This window comes from Muscardinus avellanarius, assembly GCF_963383645.1.
Source record: "Muscardinus avellanarius genome assembly, chromosome: 11".
Lineage (NCBI taxonomy): Eukaryota > Metazoa > Chordata > Mammalia > Rodentia > Gliridae > Muscardinus > Muscardinus avellanarius.
Window position 1 is genome coordinate 101,151,594 of NC_137797.1, and position 20,510 is coordinate 101,172,103.

The following is a 20,510-nucleotide window of genomic DNA, read 5'->3' on the forward strand; positions in this document are numbered from 1 at the left end:
GCATGCTAAGTGAACACTCTAGCATTGAGCTGCGTCCCCAGCCCCCAGCCCCAAAGACCATTAACCAAGAGTTGATTCTCTCTAGAAACCGCATGTAGAATGTTTGTTTATGAGCCATATTTCTCCACTACATTTGGGTTACTGGGAAGCAACAGAGCCAAGCAATAATATAGGCCTTGTAATGAGTACTAAAACGCGGGATAAATGTTATCAGCCTTGGTGAGAAGCTGGGGGGGGGGGCAAAAACTGGGCTTTGTGAAAAGGATGGGCGTAAGACAGACTCGGGTCTGTCGCGAGCATTAGGGGGCGGCGGGTGTAGAAGAAAGAAACTTGCGCTGCTTTTCCTTTCCCTTCTTCCTTGATGATCACAGACCACTGGGTTTCTGCAGATTCACATTTTCACAGGGAGGAAGTCGGAAGTAGTTAGAACGCCGCAGTCGCCTCGGGGGTAGACCAGCCATCTGCCGGCAAAGCTCATCTAGGGGAGAAGCAGAGCATGATGGGAGGAGGATGCCCCGGACAGCAGGGCGCTCTCTGGGAGGGATGCTGAGGACGGAACCCAGAGGCATTCTGCCTCCGAGCTGCACCCCCAGCATATATATGTATACATATATATCACATATATACATATACATGAAATACATATATGTGTGTGTGTGTGTGTATATATATATATATATATATATATATATATATATATATATATATGAAAACAGGGTCTCCCTAAGTTCATGAGTCTCCCTACTTGCTGAGGCTGACCTCAAACCTGTGATCCTTCTCTCTCAGCCTTCCCATATACTGGGATTACAGGTGTGCGCCATATGCCTGACTGTTTTTATTAAGTAATTAATTAATTAATTTTAAGGGAAAGAGATATCTTTTTTTTTTTTTTTTTTTTTTGCGGGTCTGGGGATGGAACCCAGAGGCATTTGACCTCCGAGCTACACCCCCCTGCACAATTTTTTATTCTTTATTTTGAAACAGAGTCTCACTGAGTTGCAGAGGGCCTCACTAAGTAGCTGAAGCTGTCCGTGAACCACGATCCTCCGGTCGCAGCCTCCCAAATGCTGGGATGACAAACATGTGCCACCACACCCGGCTAAGAGATATTTTTACTATGTAGTGCAGTAAAAAATGCTGAAGACAAAGACTAGGTTGAGACCCGGGCGTGGTGGCACAAGCTTGTAATCCCAGCATTTGAGAGGCTAAGACCAGAGGATTGAGGTTCACGGGCAGCCTCAGCTACTTAGTGAGGCCCTTCTCAACTTAGTGAGACCCCGTTTCAAATTAAAGAACAAAAAATAGGGCAGGAGGTGTAGCTCAGAAGAAAAAGACTACGTTGAAACCTCAGCTCTGCCACTTTCTATAGTAACTTAGCACTTTCTAGAAAGTTTCTTAACTTTTTGTTTTGTTTGGGTATGGGGGATGGAACCCAGGGGCATTCTACCTCCGAGCTACACCCCTAGTCCTTTTCAGTTTTTTTTAAAATATTGAAACAGGGTCTTGGTACACTGCAGAGTGCCTCACTAAGTTGTTGAGGCTGGCCTTGGACCTGCGATCCTCCTGTCTCAGCCTCTCAAGCACTGGAATAACAGATTTGCAACATTGCGCCTGGTTGAAATTTCTTAACTTTTGTAAATCTCGCTCTTTCTTTCTATAACATACTAACCTCAACACTTTATGTGTATTAAAATGAAATAGCCGGGCGTAGTGGTGCACACTTGTAATCCCCGTGCTTGGGAGGCTGAGACAGGAGGATGGCACAGGTTCGAAGCCAGCCTCAGCTACTTAGTGAGGCTCTCAGCAACTTAGTGAGACCCTGTCTCCAAATAAAATATATTGCCGGGTAATTGGGAGGCTGAGACAGCTTTGAGGACAGCCTCAGCAAGTAGTAAGACTCATCAACCTAGCAAGACCGTGTTTCTATATAAAAATAAAATAGGGCTGGGGGTGTAGCTCGGAGGTAGACTGGCCCTGGGTTCCATCCCCAGCACTACAATAAATAAATAAATAAATAAATAAATAAATAAATAAATAGTATACACCTAGCACCCTGGTAATGTTAGTTCTCTGCATAAACCCAGCTCCCAGTTCTAGTCGTGGATCTACAGAAGAGGACAGCGGGGCGCAGCCATTGGGTCCACAGCTCGGTGTTTACTCCGTGCAGAGAGCTAACTTTAGTAATCCCCCGAGATGCTTGAAAGCGCCTGGAGGTCCAGACCCTCCGGCCCTCAGGTGCTTCCCTCGCAGGTGGTCTGCGCGAGGCCGAGGGGCCGCGGCCAGTTTCCTTCTGCGAAGTCAAGTCTGGCTCTTACTCAGGAGCGCGGGGGAGGCCGGCTGCTGAGTCAAAACTGGCAGCTCTGCGGCACAGTCGCCAACCACGGCCACCGTTCGGGGCTGCCCGAGGAGAAGGTGAGAAAGATGTTTGTTCCCACCACCAACCACGGCCTAAAACCACACGTTCTGGACGCTTGTAACCTGCCCTAGAGACGCCCGTCCGCTTTCCTCTTCTCCTAAATTGCTCAATAGACAGCATGAATGCTTCCTGGAATTGGTGAACAGCTTCTGATGCAGCCAGCTTCTAAGTGTCCCCTGTATTTTTTTCTTTTTTCAGGGATGGACCCGATTCAAACCTGCCCATCTCCAAATCAGTAGTGGGTTCTTTTTAGAGCGATGAACGTGGCGATTCACGAGTTGGGTCTAGTATCTGTAATGGCTGACTTGGACTTTTCCCTAGAACCCCACAGACGGCCTTTAAAACAGCCAGAGCGGCCTGGCCCACTCCTGGGAAGGCCTGGTGCCGGACGGGAGGCTGAGCCACGGGTACCAAGGAACTCAGCGCTGCTGTGCTGTGCTGGCCGTGATGCGCTTAGAACAGCAGATCCTGCTCTGCGTGGTGAGGCTGTGGGACTCCGCTCTTGGAAGGGAGAAAAAATTCATTGCTACCGAGTGCCTGATCCCACAACCTCTTCAGACCACATATACTGCCTGCTCTTATTCAATAAAAGAAAAAGAAAAGAAAAAAAGAAAGATAAAAGAAAAGAAAAAACATTGGAGAGGGGTCAAGATGGCCACGGCAGCAGCCAGGATTCTGGAGATGCAGACAAAACATGTCCAACTGACCTGGAACTTTTGGAAAAATTCCCTGCAAAGTGGGACTGCTTCTTTCTTACATGCTTAAGAACCCTGGACATCATCTGTAAGGACGGAGCTCAGCAGAGACCTAGGAGGAAGGTGGTATTGGCAGCAGCGGCTGTGGTAGCGGTGGAGGCTTGTATTTGGGAGAGGCAGAGATCTAATCCAACCCACCCTGATCTTCTGAAGAAATTGCCCCAAAGGTGGAATGCTACCGTCGCACATGCTCAGGAATACTGGACAACATGCAGTGTGGGAAAAGAGTTTGGGAAAGAATTGAGATGGTGTAGGCAGCGGCAACGGCAACAGCCAGTACTTAGGAGAGGCAGAGATCTGATGCAACACACCTGGATCTTTTGAAGAAATAACGCCAGAGGCAGAATGCTACCACCGCGCATGCTTGGGAACTTGGGACAACATGCTGTGTGAAGAGGGTGCTCAGATTGAAGCCTGCCAAGGGATGAGGCCAGTGCTAGGTTCAGCAAGGGCCAGGATCGGAGCCTGCCATGTGGCAAGGCCAGTGCAGAGGCCTCCGAGGCCGGGATTGGAGCCTGCCGAGGGGTTAGGCCGGTGCCGTGACCAGCGAGGCCAGGATAGAAGCCTGCCATAACGCTAGGCCAGTGCTGGGGCCTCTGAGGCTGGTATCAGAGCCTGCCGAGGGGTGAGGCCAGGGCCGGGGCCAGTGAGGCTGGGATTGGAGCCTGCCGTGAGGCTAGGCCAGGGCCGGGGTCAGTGAGGCTGGGATTGGAGCCTGTCGTGAGGCTAGGCCAGGGCTGGGGCCTCTGAGGCCGGGATCGGAGCCTGCCAAGGGGTTAGGCCAGTGCCGGGGCCAGCTAGGTTGGGAGCAGAGCCTGCTATGATGCAAGGCCAAGGCTTGGGCCTCTGAGGCTGGGATCAGAGCCTGCTGAGGGGTTAGGCTTTTGCCAGGGCCAGCAAGGCCGGGATCGGAGCTTACCGTGAGGCAAGGCCGGTGCTGGGGCCTCCAAGGCCAGGATCGGAGCCTGCCGAGGGTTTAGGCCGGTGCCAGGGCCAGAGGCCAGCATAGGAGCCTTCCATGAGGCAAGGCCATTACTGAGGCCTCCAAGGCCAGGATCGGAGCCTGCCAAGGGGTTAGGCTGGTGCTGGGGCCAGCGAGACCGGCATCGGAGTCTGCTGTGAGGCAAGGCTGGCGCTGGGGCCTCCGAGGCTGGGATCGGAGCCTGCAGAGGGGTTAGGCCAGTGCTGGGGCAAGCTAGACCTGGATCGGAGCCTGCTGTCAGGCAAGGCCGGTGCTGGGGCCTCAGAGGCTGGGATTGGAGCCTGCAGAGGGGTGAGGCCAGTGCCGGGCCAGTGAGGCTGGGATCGGAGCCTGCCATGAGGCAAGGCCAGTGCTGAGGCCTCCGAGGCCAGAATTGGAACCTGCCGAGTGTTTAGGCCGGTGCCGGGGCTAGTGAGGCCAGAATCGGAGCCTGCCATGAGGCAAGGCCGGTGCTGGGGCCTCCAAGGCCGGGATCAGAGCCTGCCAAGGGGTGAGGCTGTTGCCGAGGCCAGCAAGGCCGGGATCGGAGCCTGCCATGAGGCAAGGCCAGTGCTGGGGCCTCTGAGTCCAGGATCAGAGACTGCCGAGGGGTTAGGCCAGTGCTGGGACCAGCCAGACCTGGATCGGAGCCTGCCGTGAGGCAAGGCTGGGGCTGGGGCCTCTGAGGCCAGGATCAGAGCCTGCCGAGGGGTTAGGCCAGTGCTGTGACCAGCCAGACCTGGATCGGAGCCTGCTGTGAGGCTAGGCTGGTTCTGGGGCCTCCGAGGCTGGGATCAGATCCTGCCGAGGGGTGAGGCTGGTGCCAGGGCCAGCGAGGCCAGGATCGGAGCCTGCCATGAGGCAAGGCCAATGCTGGGGCCTCCAAGCCGGGATCAGAGCCTGCCAAGGGGTTAGGCCTGTGCCAGGACCAGTGAGGCCAGGATCGAAGCCTGCTGTGAGGTGAGGCTGGTGCTGGGACCTCTGAGGCCAAGATTGGAGCTTGCCGAGGGGTTAAACCTGTGCTGGGACCAGCGAAGCTGGGATCGGAGCCTGCCATGAGGCTAGGCCAGTGCTGGGGCCTCCGAGATCGGAGCCTGCCAAGGGGTTAGGCCGGTGCCAGGACCAGTGAGGCCAGGATCAAAGCCTGCTGTGAGGCTAGGCTGGTGCTGGGGCCTCCAAGGCCGGGATTGGAGCCTGCCGAGGGCTTAGGCCAGTGCCAGGGTCAGCTAGGCCAGGATCGGAGCCTGCTATGAGGCAAGGCTGGTGCTGAGGCCTCTGAGGCCTGGATCGGAGCCTGCCGAAGGGTTAGGCCAGTGCTGGTGCAAGCTAGACAAGGATCGGAGCCTGCTGTGAGGCAAGGCTGGTGCTGGGGCCTCCAAGGCCGGGAATGGAGCCTGCAGAGGGGTGAGGCCAGTGCCGGGGCCAGTGAGGCCAGGATCAGAGCCCACCGTGAGACAAGGTCAGTGCTGGGGCCTCTGAGGCCGGGATCAGAACCTGCTGAGGGATGAGGACAGTGCCAATGCCAGCGAGGCTGGGATTGGAGCCTGCCGTGGGGCAAGGCCAATGCTGGGGCCTCCGAGGCCGGGATCAGAGCCTGCCGAGGGGTGAGGCTGGTGCCGGGGCCAGCGAGGCCAGGATCGGGGCCTGCAAGGCAAGGCCGGTTCTGGAGCCAGCGAGGCTGGCATCAGAGGCTGCCAGGTGGCTAAGCCAGCGTGGGGACCGTCAAGAATGGGAACAGAACTTGCAATGTGGCATACAAAGAGAAATATCACAGAAAATAAAACACCAGATACTTTCCCTAATATGCAAAAACAAGGAAGAAGTAGGTAATAGGAGGAGATCTAGTTGAAGAAAGGGCCCTATAGAGGAGCAATTAAGGTGACCAATCAGAGGGGATGGGATGGGGGAGAATAGAATCTCTTTAAAACGCATGATATACGTAAACAAATGTATCAAAGCTAATCACCAATCAAGCATGGGATCAAGGGAGGGAGGGAATGGGATGGGGATTGGATAAAGGCTAATTGGATGATGTGTACTTGTATATCCTCACAAGTCTTGTATTCCATTGTGATGTATGACTACAATGCACCAATAAAATATATATATATTAAAAATAATAAAAAATAAAACAGCCAGAGCTGGTGGCTGGGCATGGTGGCGCAGTACTTGGGAGGCTGAAACAGGAGGATCTCAGGTTCGAGGCCAGCCTCAGCAACTTATTGAGACCCTGTTTCAAAATAAAAGAGTAAGAGCCGGGCGTGGTGGTGCATGCTTGTAATCCCAGCATCTGGGAGGTTGAGACAGGAGGATCGCGTTTTGTGGCCAGCCTCAGCTACTTAGTGAGACCCTGTTTCCAAATAAAGTATGAAAAAGGTCTGGGAGTGTAGCCCGGAGGTAGAAAGCCTCTGGGTTCCACCCCCAGTACCACAAAAAAAGAAAAAAAAAGAAAAAAAAAAGAAAAAAAGTAGGGCTGAGGATGTAGCTCAGAGTAGAATGGTCCTGGGCTCAATCCCTAGTACCACAATAATTAATTAATTAATTAAAATTTTTAAATTTTAATGGTGCTGGCTTGAACCAAGGGAGTGTTCTACTGGGCTATAGTCCTAGCCCCCTCTTTAAAATTATTTATTTTGAAACAGGGTCTCACTACATAGCCAAGGCTGGCTGTGAACCTGTCATCCTCCTGTCTCAACCTCCTAACCCTGTCCCTTTTTTATTTTTTAATGTTGAAACAGGGTCTAAGTTGCTGAGGATGGTCTACAACCTGTGGTCCTCCTGTCTCAGCCTCCCAAGCACTGGGATTACATGCGCCACCACATCGGCCTGGGGGTGGAGTCTGAGTTGGAAAGGGGTATTCTGGTAGGGCTGTGTTTGTACATTAAGCGCGCTGCTTTGCTTTGTTTATTTGGGCTAACTTCCCCGGGGACTGAGGGAAGCCGGGCAGCCTCCAGCCCTCTTCCACAACCAGGGACCGGCCTCCCTCCCTGCCGGCCTCCCTCCCTGCTGGCCTCCAGACAGCGACTCACCTTTCATGGCTTCATGCTCCTTACAGACCAGACGGGAGCAGATCTCATTGTTGATGATGTACATGCGCCGTAGACTGCCACAGTCCAAGGTCAAGGTCAGGGTCAAGGAAGGAGACAGAAAATAAACGCTGAGAGTGGGAAGGAGCCGGACCCAGGATGCTCTTCAGCGCTGGCATCCCCGATCTCCCCTGTCCTGCCTCCCTTGACTCCACCTGCATGTCCCTAAGTATTTCAAGTGACTTCTTCCTCCATCCCCAGTAGAATGTAAGAAAAGAAATGGTATTAACTACTCTTTTTAAAAAAAAAATTTTTTTTGGAACCAGAAATTGAACCCAGGGGCATCTTACCTCTAAGATACATCCCCAGCCTTATTTTATTTTATTTGCAGTACTGGGGATTGAATTCAGAGGCATTCTACCTCTGAGCTGCAGCCCCAACCCTATTTTTTCTCACATATATACATATATTTATATTTATTTATTTGTGGGTCTAGGGATGGAATCCAGGGGCATTTGACCTCCAAGCTATGCCCCCTGCCCTGTTTTTTATTCTTTATTTTGAAACAGGATCTCACTAAGTTACAAGGGCCTCACTAAGTAGCTGAGGCTGTCCAGGAACCGCCATCCTCCGGTCTCAGCCTCCTGAATGCTGGGATTACAAGCGTGCGCTACCACGCCCAGCTTATATTTTATTTTATTTTACTTCATTTTTGTTTTGGTTTGAAGCAGGGTCTCACTAGGTTGCTGAAGGTCTTGCTAAGTTGCTGAGGCTGGCCTCAAACTTGTGATCCTCCCATCTCAGCTTCTCAAGCACTGAGATTCCAGGTGTGCACCACCGCACTCAGTTTATTTACTCGTCTTACTGATGCTCCGCACGCCTACCTGGAGGGAAGCCCAGTGCTCCTTCCCGTTATCTTCTACCTTTAGAGCTGGGTCTTTTCCTTTAGTCTCTTTCAATTAGATAAGAAATTCAACTTCCCGGTGGTTTTTTTTTTTCCCCCCGACTCTTCTCCTAGCTCAGACTCCGGGTTCTAGCCAAAACCTCGAGGCATAACTAGCAGAGTCATGCTAAAACCTTCTACGCCAGCGGACATTGCAATTCCTTAGTGAGAACTTACTAAGTAGTTACAGACTCAAAAATAATACCGTGAGCTGGGCGTGGTGGTGCACGCTTGTAATCCTAGTACTTGGGAGGCTGAGACGGGAGGATTGCAGGTTCGTGACCAGCCTCAGCTATTTAGTGAGGCCCTTTGCAACTCAGTGAGACCATGTTTCTAAATAAAGAATTAAAAAAAAAGTGGGGCTGGGGGTGTAGCTTGGAAGTAGAATGCCCCTGGGTTCCATCCCCAGTACTGCAAATAATAATAATAATAATAATAATAATAATAATAATAATAGTAGTAGTAGTAGTAGTAGTACTGTGGCCGGTGTCTACCGGGCACTTGGAGCCCCTTACCTGGTGAAACAGTATTCATGGACACATTGTTTGATGGGCCGATGCACAGAGTACAGTCTTGTGCAGGCAAATTTCTCATCCCGGCACTCTGAAGAAAAAACAGAGAGGTCCAGACAGGAGCGGCAGGAAGGAAGGATTGAAGGGTGAAGGGAAGGGAGACAGAGGATGGGAGACCACTGAGTGTCTCTGGAGGACCGCTGTAATTTGGGGCCTGCCCTTCTTGCTTACCAAAGCAGAGCAAGAGGAAACCCAGGCCAAGGAATCTGGGTGCTTCTCTACCCAAGAAGAAGTGAAGGCAATAATCCTGAGGACTCTGCCAGGAAGAATCTTTCTAGGGTAACCCACATGACGATATGAAATATTACATTGCAGTGCTGATAATCTCATTCTGAAGGGTGAGAGCTATTTTTTTTTATATACTGAGGATTGACCCCAGGGGTACGCTACATTGAGCTATATCCCCAGCCTTATTTATTTATTTATTTATTTATTTATTTATTTAGTACTAGGTTAGAAACCCGGGAGTATTCTACCTCTGAGCTACACCCCCAGCCCTATTTTTTATTCTTTATTTTGAAACAGAGTCTCACTGAGTTGCAAAGGGCCTCACTAAGTAGCTGAGGTTGTCCATGAACCGCCATCCTTCTGTCTCAGACTCCAGAATGCTGGGATGACAAGCGTGCGCCATCAAGCCCGGCTCACTTTTATTTTTTTGAGATAGGGTCTTGCTAAATTGCCCAGGCTGGCTTTCATTTTTTTTTTTTTTTTTTTTTTTTTTTGCAATACTAGGGATTGAACCCAGGGTCATTCTACCTCTGACCTACAGCCCTTTTTATTTTTTATTTTGGAACAGGGTGTCACTGGTTCCTCAGAGTCTTGCTAAATTCTGAGACTGTCTTTGAACCTGCAATGGTCAGTTCCCAAGGACCAGAACGCCTACGCTACCACACACACCTAGGAATTATTGATTGAAGAATTAAGGTCATCATTTCTCTGTTTCAGCTGTTTCCAACGCCCAGTTGCTTATCAGAATCATCAATACATTAGATAAAGCACCTTTTAAACATTTTTTTCTTGATTTTATTTTCCAATCCATTAATCACAAAGTTCAAAGGGAGCCTCAGGAGAAGGTGGTTTTTGGAATCATTCAACAATGGTCTAATATATATATATATATATATATATATATATATATATATATATATATATATTTTGGTACTGGGGATGGAACCAAGGGGCTTTCTTCCTCCAGGCTACACTCCCAGGCCTATTTTCTATTTTATTTGGAAACAGGGTCTCACTAAGTTGCTGAGAGCCTCACTAAGTAGCTGAGGCTGGCTTTGAACACGCGCGATCCTCCTGTCTCAGCCTCCCAAGCACGGGGATTACAAGCGTGCGCCACCATGCCTGGGTGGTCTCATCTTTTCCCTGTGAAAAGGACAGGAACCCATTTTAAAAAGTAAATAGAAGAGCTGAGTGTGGTGGCGCACACTTGTAATCCCAGCATTTGGGAGGCTGAGATAGACAGATCGTGGTTCGCGGATAGCCTCAGCTACTTAGTGAGGCCCTCTGCAACCCAGTGAGACCCGGTTTCAAAATAAAGAGTAAAAAATAGCATTGGAGGGTGTAGCCTGGAGGCTGAATGCCCCTGGGTCCCATTCCCAGTACCTCAAAAACATAAAACAGCCAGGTGTGGTGGCACATGCTTATAATCCCAGCATTCAGGAGGCTAAGACTGGAGGATCGTGGTTCGTGGCCAGCCTCAGATACTTAGTCAGGCCCTTTGCAAATCAGTGAGACCCGGTTTCAAAATAAAGATTAGCCAGGCGTGGCGGCACACGCTTGTCATCCCCGCGCTTGGGAGGCGGAGACAGGAGGATGGCGCAGGTTCAAAGTCAGCTGCGCTGGCTTAAGAGACCCTGTTTCCAAATTTAAAAAAGTATAAAAATAGGTCTGGGAGTGTAGCCCGGAGGTAGAAGGGTTTCCAGAAACCCCAGTACCACAAAAAAAAAAAAAAAAAAAAGATTAAAAAATACGGCTGGGGGTGTAGCTTGGAGGTAGAATGTCCCTGGGTCCCATCCCCAGTTATGCAAAACAAACAAACAACAAACATAAAATAAAATAAAATGTAACTAAAAGCTGGGCATGGGGAATCAAGATCACTACAAAATACTCTTTTGGAAATAATTGGAAATAAGCTAGATGATGTACCAAGCATTCCCCAAAACACAAGGAGGTAAATCCATACAGGAAAAGAAAAGGAAAAGACACAGAAAAAATACTCATACCTGCAGTGGTATTCTTATCATTGGGCGAGGCTGGAAGGCAGAAATGTCATTCAGTTACTAGTGGTTAGAGAAGTCAGCATTTCTGTACTGTCAGTGGCCTTACAGGGGACCCATAAAGGGTTCTCATAATTAGGGGACAATTGAGCCAATGACCAAGTAATTTCTGAAAGAAATACCTGTTAGCTTTTTTTTCTTTTTTTTTTGGTGGTACTGGGGGTGGAACCCAGGGGCTTATCTACCTCCAGGCTATACTCACAGACCTATTTTATACTTTATTTGGAAACAGGGTCTCACTAAGTAGCTGAGGCTGGCTTCGAACCCGTGCAATCCTCCTGTCTCAGCCTCCCAAGCGCTGGGATTATTGGCGTGTGCCACCATGCCCGGCCTCTGTTGGCTTCTTTGACCCACACTACAGATGAGATTTAGAAATAAGAAAGGATCTTTTTTATTTTTTATGGTACTGGAGATTGGACACAGGACATTCTATCTCCGAGCTACACTGGCTCAGCCCTTTTTATTTTTTGTTTTGAAACAAGGGCTCCATAGGTTGCTAAGAGTCCCACTAAGTTGCTGAGGCTGTCCTTGAACCTGTGAAACTCCTGAACTGTCTCAATCTCCCAAGTCCCGAAATTACAGGCATGCAACGTGATGCCTGGCTATAAAAGGGGATTTTGCCATTTTCCTTTAGACTCTAGAGATTTGAGAAATTTACAATATTTACACATGTGTACATATGTCTATATATAGACATATATGTATGTATTTATACATATTTAATAATATAACTTTTTTTTTGCAGTACTGGGGATGGAACCCTCCGAGCGACACCCCCAACGAGGAAGCACAGCTGTGGGGCACTTGGCTAGGTGCTGGGTCCTATCCCCAGTACCCCCAAAACAGAAACAAACTATGTCTCTGCTTTAGAGTGAACTGCTGAAGAAGGCGCGGTGTGCCCGGGACGCCGCCCGATGGTCGGATCCCTCACCAGCGGCACCACCTCCCCGCAGATGGCACTGGCGGCCGGGGATCCCAGATCGGAACTCACCCAGGTCGTCTGTGGAAGGCTGGATATCTGCTAGAACTGGAAAGGCACAAAGACAGCAGGTGAGGGGGGCTTTGCACCACGGGGGAGGGCGAGCAGGGGCGAGGCGGGGGTGCAGAGCTTTCCGTCCAAGGGCAGAGATGCCCTTCAAGTTAGCAGGGAATAATTTCTGACGAGTATTGGTCTTACTGGTGCTATGCTAACATTTGGAAGCTTTTACTATTATTATTATTTTTGTTGTTGCTTATCATTATTATTAATTAATTTATTTATTTATTTATTTATTGGTGGTACTGGGGATGGAACCCAGGGGGCTTCTACCTCCGGGCTACACTCCCAGACCTATTTTATATTGTATTTGGAAACACGGTCTCACGAAGTTGTGGACGGTCTTACTAACTAGCTGAGGCTGGCCACGAACCTGTGATTCTCCGGTTTCGGCCTCCCAAGTACTGGGATTATAAGCGTGCGCCATCATACCCGGCTTCTATTTTATTTTGAAACAGGGTCTCACTAACTTGCTGAGGGCTTCACTAAGCATTAAGTTGTTGAGGCTGGCTGTGAACTTGTGATCCTCCTGTCTCAGCCTCCCGAGTACTGGTTTTTTGTTTGTTTTTTTTAAACAAGGTCTTGCTAAATTGCTAAGGGCCTCGCTGAGTTACTGAGGGTGTGCTCAAACTTTCAATCCTCCTGTCTCAGCTTCCCAAGTACTGGGATTACAGGAATGTGCCATCATGCTTGGCTTGGAAGCTTTTATTATTATTATCCACATCTTATTTGAGCTCTTGGTACAATTTGTTTTTTGTTGTTGTTGTTTTGTTTTGGTGGCACTGGGGATTGAACCCAGAGACATTCTTCCTCCAAGCTACACCCCCAGAATTATTTTATTTTTTATTTGCCAATAGGCTCTGACTAAGTTGGCAAGAGCCTCATTAAGTTGATGAGGCTGGCTTCGAACCTGTGATCCTCCCGTCTCCTCCCATGTACTGGGTTTATAAGTGTGCACCACCATACCCAGCTCTGTTCCCTCTTTTTAAAGGACCAGAAAGCCTCTCTTTCCTTTTATCCCGTTGTCACTGAACAACATTCCCACAAACCTCTTTTACCAGACTTAAAAATAGTGAATTAAGTCAGGCGTGGTAGTGCACGTTTGTAATCCCAGCATTTGGGAGGCTGAGACAGGAGGATCACAGTTTCACGGACAGCCTCAGCTACTTAGTGAGGCCCTCCGCAACTTAGTGAGACCCTGTCTCAAAATAAAGTATAAAACATAGAGCTCAGAGGTAGAATGCCCCTGGGTTCCATCCCCAGTACTGAAAAAAATATATATATAGTGTATTAATTCAAGAGTTAAAATAAAAAGTGTGAGTATTGACAAGATCGTGCCATTTTAAAGAACTTCGCTGGAACTTACCTGTTTCATCCGTGGAAGGCTCATTCACCAGCACTGTAGAGACACAAAAGAGACACTGAAACACACAGGCAGGAGAAACAGCTAACAGACAGGACAGCCGGGCACCGCGGTGCTCGCCTGCAACCTCAGAGCTCGGGACGCCAAAATAGGATTGTATGTTTGAGACGAGCCTTGGGAATATTTGGCGAGGCCCTCTGCAACTTGGCCAGACTGTTTCCAAAAAAAATTTTTTTTTCCCGGTACTGGGAATGGAACCCAGGGGCTTCCTACCTCTAAGCTATACCCCCAGCCCTATTTTTTTATTATTTATTTTGAAACAGGGTCTCACTGAGTTGCAGAGGGCCTCACTAAGTAGCTGAGCCGGTCTGCAAACCACGATCCTCCTGTCTCAGCCTCCCAGATGCTGGGATTGCAAGCGTGCTCCACCATGCCCGGCTCAAATAAAAATAAATAAATAAATAAATAAATAAATAAATAAATAAATAAATAAATGGCTAGAGGTGTAGCTCAAAGGTAGAATGTGCCTGGTTCAATCCTCAGTAACACACACACACACACACACACACACACACACACATACACATACACAAACACACACATACACACACACACACACACACAAGTATTGAAATGAAGGCACGGGGACTCGGGAAAACCTAAAGGTCTATCGCAGGACCAAGTAGAAGAGAGAAGACCGTGAGTGCTTCAGGCAGTGGTGCCAGGGGAGAAGTATCCAGCAGCCTCTTTCGGTCTTTAGTTTTCTCTGGACAGACACCATCCTGAGTCCTTCTAGCCCCCATTTATAGCGGGAAGTGAAAACCAGCGTAGCTTACGAGGGTCCTCTGTGTATGCTTCCGTCGTCACGTCATCTGAAAAACAAACGCACAATTTTTGGGGGGTTTTGTTTTGTTTTTTCTTTTTGCGGTACTAGGGATGGAACTACTTCCAAACGATACCCCCGGCCTTATTTTTTTATTCTTTCTTTCTTTATTTTTTATGTGGTACTGGGGATGGAACCCAGATGCTTTCTAACTCTGGGCTACACTCCCAGACCTATTTTTTATACTTTATTTGGAAACAGGGTCTCACTAAGTTGCTGAGAGCCTCACTAAGTAGCTGAGGCTGGCTTCGAACCTGTGCGGTCCTCCTGTCTCAGCCTCCCAAGCGTGGGGATTACAAGTGTGCGCCACCACGCCTGGCTCTTTATTCTTTATTTTGAAGCAGGGTCTCACTGAGTTGCAGAGGGCCTCACTAAGTTGCTGAGGCTGTCCTCAAACTGTGATCCTCCTGTCTCAGCCTCCCAAATGCTGGGATTACAAGTGTGCGCCACCACGCCCAATCATTTTCTGAGCATCCTCCGCAGCAGCACGCCTGCGGCCCCAGCACCTCCAAGTGTCCCACAGCTGTGCTTCCTCGCTGTTTGCAGTCGCTGCAGTTGATTTGCATCCTCTTTGCAATACTTATTTAAAATGAAAATTGAAGCCGAGCCTGGAGGCGCAGGCTTGTAATCCCTGATAGGGAAGCTGATAGGAGGATTGCAGGTTCGAGGACAGCCTCAGCAAGTAGTGAGACTCTCACCAAACTAGTAATGCCCTGTTTCAAAATAAAAACAGGATGGAGATGTAGCTTGAAGGTAGAATGCCCATGGGTTCAATCCCCAGTGACACACACACACACACACACACACACACACACACACGAAAGAAAGAAAAAGAAAATCGAGCCAAGTGTGGGGGTACACACTTGTAATCCCAGTACTTGGGAGCCAAGACAAGGTTGAGACAAGACGATCACAGGTTCGCGGACAGCCTCAGCTACTTAGAGGATCTTCACAACTCAGTGAGACCCTGTTTCAAAATAAAGAATAAAAAATAGGGCTGGAGGTGTGGCTTGGAGGTAGAGTGTTTCTGGATTCAATTCCCAGTACCAAAAGACAAGTAAATAAATAAATGAATGAATAAATAAATAGTGTTTAGCCAGTATTCCCTCTACTATTATTTTCAATGTAGTTTATAATTTTAATATCATAATTTATTCTTTCCACTAGAGGGCAGAAAATTCACATAGTTTGCATTCAAATTTTTACTTTTTTTTTTTTTTTTTTTTGGTAATACTGGGGGTAGAACCCAGGGGTTCTATTCCCAACCTATTTTATATTTTATTTGGAAACAGGGTCTCACTAAGTTGCAGAGGGCCTCACTAAGTAGCTGAGGCTGGCTTTGAACCTGCGATCCTCCTGTCTCAGCCTCCCAAACAACAAGCGTGCGCCACCACGCCCGGCTCTATTCCTTATTTTTTATACAGGGTCTCACTAAGTTGCTGAGAGCCTCACTAAGTAGCTGAGGCTGGCTTCGAACCTGCGATCCTCCTGTCTCCGCCTGCCCAGTACTAGGATTACAAGGGAGTGCCGCCACGCCTGGCTAAACCCACTGCGGTTCAGCTGCATCCCTAGACCTTTTTATGGTTTTAATTTTAAAACAGGGTTTTGCTAAAATTACCCAATCTTTGGTCCTCCTGCCTCAACCTCCAGAGTCACTGGGCTTAAGGATTCTCACCACCATAACGGAATATAGAATAAGCATTTCCATAAAGCATGTCAGTTATTAATAATTGTAGAAAAGCCGGGCGTGGTGGCGCACGCTTGTAATCCCCGCGCTTGGGAGGCGGAGACAGGAGGATCGCGCAGGTTGGAAGCCAGCCTCAGCTACTGAGTGAGGCTTTTAGCAATTTAGCCCTGTTTCAAAATAAAGTATAAAAAATAAGTCTGGGAGTATAGCCCGGAGGTAGAAAGTATCTGGGTTCCCCCCCAGTACCCCAAAAAAATTGTGGAAAAGGGAAAAGACACATTCCTTAAGGCTTTCTTCAGCTCACCCCACCCTACTCCACCTCTAAAAAATTTTGGATACAGGAGATAGAGATTCCTCAGATCTGACAAGCAGTTGGGTGCATGCAAGTGTGTGTGTGTGTGTGTGTGTGTGTGTGTGTGTGTGTGTGTGTGGTGTGTGCACACATGCATGTGCGTGTGTGCAAGCATGCACACACACGTGTGTGAGCATACATGCATTTGTGTGTGCAAGCATGCACACATGTGTGTGTGCATGTGTGTGCGTGTGTGTGTGTGTGTGTGTTGCAGAGCACTGAACCAAAGCTCTGCACAGGCTGGGTAGCGCTTGACCACCAAACTCCAACCCCAGCCTGAGTTTTGTAACACTCCAAATGAGCAAACTTTCTTTGTTCAGAACAAGCTTTGGTGTTTTGTTTTGTTTTGCAGTACTAGGGATGGAACCCAGCGGCATTCCACTTCTGAGCTACACCCCCTGCCCTATTTTTTATTATTCTTTATTTTGAAACAGGCTCTCACTGAGCTGCAAAGGGCCTCAGTAAGTAGCTGAGGCTGGCCACAAACTGCGATCCTCCTGTCTCAGCCTCCCGAATGCTGGGATGACAAGCGTGCGCCACCACGCCCTGCTTGTTTTGTTTTCAGGAGAGTTTTGACAAAAGGAACCCACATCTGTCCCAATCGTATAGGGTTTGAAAACACACTGTCACAAATAAGTTTGGAGGCTGCTAGAGAGAGTGGGCCCCTGAGGGTGGAGCCCGCCGCTCCCTCCCTTCCCCCCTGCATTCCTGTCCAGCCACACACAGTAACAGGAGGGAAGCCACCACCCTTGAGGGTTTGGGAGTGTGCTGTCTGGGACTCCAGGGCACCCTACAACTTTTTTGTATATGTCTCAGGTTAAAGCAACCTTTCCACCAGCTACCATCCTAAAACTGCTTCCGCGAGGCAGCCACGTGTGGTGGCACATACTTGTAATCTCTGTACTTGGGAGGCTGAGACAGGAGGATCACAGCTTTATGGCCAGCCTTGGCTACTTAGTGAGACCCTGTTTCAAAATAAAGAATTAAAAAGCCGGATTCAAAGCCAGCCTCAGCTACTTAGTGAGGCTCTCAGCAACTTAGTAAGACCCTGTTTCCAAATAAAATATTAAAAAAAAATATGGGAGTATAGCCTGGAGGTAGAAAGCCTCTGGGTTCCACCCCTAGTACCACACACACACACAAAAAAAAAAATTAAAAATAGGGTTGCAGGTGTAGCTTGGAGGTAGAATGCCATTAGGTTCCATCCCCAGTATTGCACAAAAAGAGAAAGGAAGAAAGGAAGAAAGAATGAAAGAAAGAAAGAAAGAAAGAAAGAAAGAAAGAAAGGAAGAAAGAAAGAAAGAAAGAAAGCTTTCACTAGGATTCATAACGTTCTCTGAAAAGAAATCGTGTGTGTGTGTGTGTGTGTGTGTGTGTGTGTGTGTGTGTGTGTGTGATTGGAGATTGAACCCGGGGGCATTCTATGACTTTGAGCTACGCCTTGGCTCTTTTTATTTTTATTTTTACTTATTTTTTGGTACTGAGGATTGGACACAGAGGCATTCTACCTCCAAGTTATACTCCCAGCTCGATTTTATTTCTTATTTGGAAACCCGGGGTCTAAGTTGAGGAGGACCTCCTTAAGATGCCACAGCTGGCCTTGAACCTAAGATCCTCCTGTCTCAGCCTCCCAAGTACTGGAATTACAAGTGTGTGACACCACACCCAGCTCTTATTTTTTGTTTTGTTTTGAAACAGTCTTGCTAGATTGCCCAGAGTCTTGCTATCTGCTGAGGCTGTCCTCCAACCTGCAATCCTCCTGTCTCAGCTTCCCTAGTACTGGTATTACAAGCATGCACCACCACATAGGGCTTTGAAAAGAAGTCCTAGAACCGTTAGGCCTGACTCAGTGGCACCTGTCCATAACCCCAGTATTTGGGAGGCTGAGACAGAAGGATTGCAGGGTCACCGTCTGCCTCAGCAACTTAGTGAGGCCCTCTGTAATTTAGTGAGACCCTGTTTCAAAATAAAAAAATGAAATAGGGCTGGAAGTGTAGCTCAGAGGTAGAACGCCCCTGAGTTTAATCCTCAGTATCACATGCATACACACAAAAGCATCCTGAAGTCATAAAACAGAACTGAGCCTTAATCAATCTAGAGAAATCAGTTCAAATTTTAAGTGCTAAAATCTCACATAGGCTCAGAAAACCAGGGATAAGGTGGTTGTTGTTTTACCAACAACAGAAAAATAAATATGTTCAGCTAAGCATGGTGCTGCATGCTTGTAATCCCAGTACTCGGCAGGCTGAGACAGGAGGATCAAAGGTTCGAGGCCAGCCTCAGCAATTTAGTGAGACCCCGTTTCAAAATAAAAATAAAAATGGTTTGTAAAAAGGGCTGAGGGTGTAGCTTGGGTATAGAATGCCCCTGGGTTTAATCCCCAGTACCAAAAAAATTATTTAAACCGGGCTTGGTGGAGCATGTTTGTAATCTCAGCATTCGGGAGGCTGAGACCGGAGAGGATCACGGTTTGCAGACAGCCTCAGCTACTTAGGAAGGCCCTCTGCAACTCAGTGAGACCCTTTTTCGAAATAAAGAATAAAAAATTGGTGTTCTATTTCTGAGTAATACTCCCAGTTCTAGTGTATTGTTTCTTTTGAAACAAGGTCTCACTAAGTTGCAGAGGGCCTCTTTCTGCTGGCTGGCCACAAACCTGCAATCCTTCTGTCTCAGCCTCTCAAATACTGGGATTACAAGCCTATGTCACCATGCCAAGCAGGACAGATACTTTCTGTCTTACTGTTTTATCTACATTATCCTGATAAGAATCTCAACAGAGCTGGGCGTGGTGGCACACACACTTGTAATCCCAGCATTTGAGAGGCTGAGACTGGAGGATTGTGGTTCCCAGACCGCCTCAGCTACTTAGTGAGGTCCTCTGCAACTCAGTGCAATCCGGTTTCAAAATAAAGAATAAAAAATAGGTCAGGGACTGTAGGCTGGAGGTCGGATGCCCCTGGGTTCCATCCCCAGACCCACACACACAAAAAATAAAAAGATAAAATAAAATAATAAAAAAATAGTCCCAGTGCTTGGAAGACTGAGAGAGAAGAAACTTGGGTTCAAGCCTGTTTCAGAATAATAAATAAAAAAGGCTGGAGTGTAGTTTGGAGGTAGAATACCCCTAAATTCAATTTCTAGTACCAAAAATAAACAAACAAACAAACAAATAAACAAACAAAAACAAAGCCAAACATGGTGGTATATGCTCACAATCCCAGTACTCAGGAGACTGAAACAGGAGGATCACAGGTTCGTGGCCAGCCTCAACAACTTAAGTGAGTCCCTCTGCAATTTAGGGAGACCCTGTTTCCAAATAAAAAAAAAAAAAATAAGGTGGAGGTTTAGCCCAGAAGTAGAATGTCCCTGGGTTCAATCCCCAGCAGCCCCCAGAAAAGAAGAAAAAAAGCCTGCAACAGATCCCATATCCAAGTCATCACCTACCTCCTCGTTGACCGCTGGCCCCCAGGGGTATCCAGTCTGCAGCAGAAGGAGAAGGAGAAGCAGATGTGAATGACTCCCGCCCTGTACCCCACGACCCACGAGGAGATGAACCACAATGACTGGACCAATGGCTGTGTGCTATACACAAACCCGGTAAGAACAGAAACACTGGAGAAAGTCCTGTTCCTGTTCCCCGGGTGCCCTCCTTCCCAGGCAGGAAGGTCCAGCTGCACGAGGGGCCCAGACGCCTTGCTGACCTTACCCTAGCCCCGTAGCCTTCCCATTCCCTGCCCCACAAAACCAGCTCGACGATTCTCAGTCTATGTCTGGCAGAGAGAGGAGAGAGAAAGAGGGAGACAGAGGCCAGGGGCATTCTACCTCTGAGCGACACTCCCAGCCCTCTTTTTTATTCTTCATTTTGAAACAGGGTCTCACTGAGTTGCAAAGGGCCTCGCTAAGTAGCTGCTGAGGCTGGCCGTGAACCATGATCCTCCTATCTCAACCTCCCGAATGCTGGGATTACAAGCGTGGGCCACCACGCCCGGCTTTTAGCCCCCCTTCTAACACGCAGGTGCACACACAGGGAGGGCTGAGGTGCCGACATTCTGGGGAGAAAAGAATAAAAGTCAGGACTCACCGGAAGGGATGATGAGCGCTGTGAGCAGCAGCAGCACCCTGGGGCCCGAGGGCAGCATCTCTAATGGGGAGGGGGGAGAGGAGAGAGAGGGATGCTTAGGGATGCCCCAGCGCCCCAACCCCGGGAGAGACACCTCTGGGCCCTGGCTCT

General features: G+C 48.5%; 1 protein-coding gene across 1 annotated transcript; it reads right to left on the minus strand.

Annotated features, from left to right (window-relative positions):
* Nucleotides 1–365: 365 nt before the first annotated feature.
* Nucleotides 366–20,418, minus strand: MFAP5 (microfibril associated protein 5; the record flags this gene model as incomplete). Its single annotated transcript, XM_080705007.1, has 8 exons — nt 366–478; nt 7,162–7,235; nt 8,617–8,704; nt 10,905–10,934; nt 11,950–11,985; nt 13,361–13,393; nt 19,724–19,759; nt 20,361–20,418. The coding sequence occupies 8 exons, from the start codon at nt 20,416–20,418 to the stop codon at nt 366–368; spliced, it is 468 nt and encodes a 155-aa protein (XP_080561133.1).
* Nucleotides 20,419–20,510: the final 92 nt, after the last annotated feature.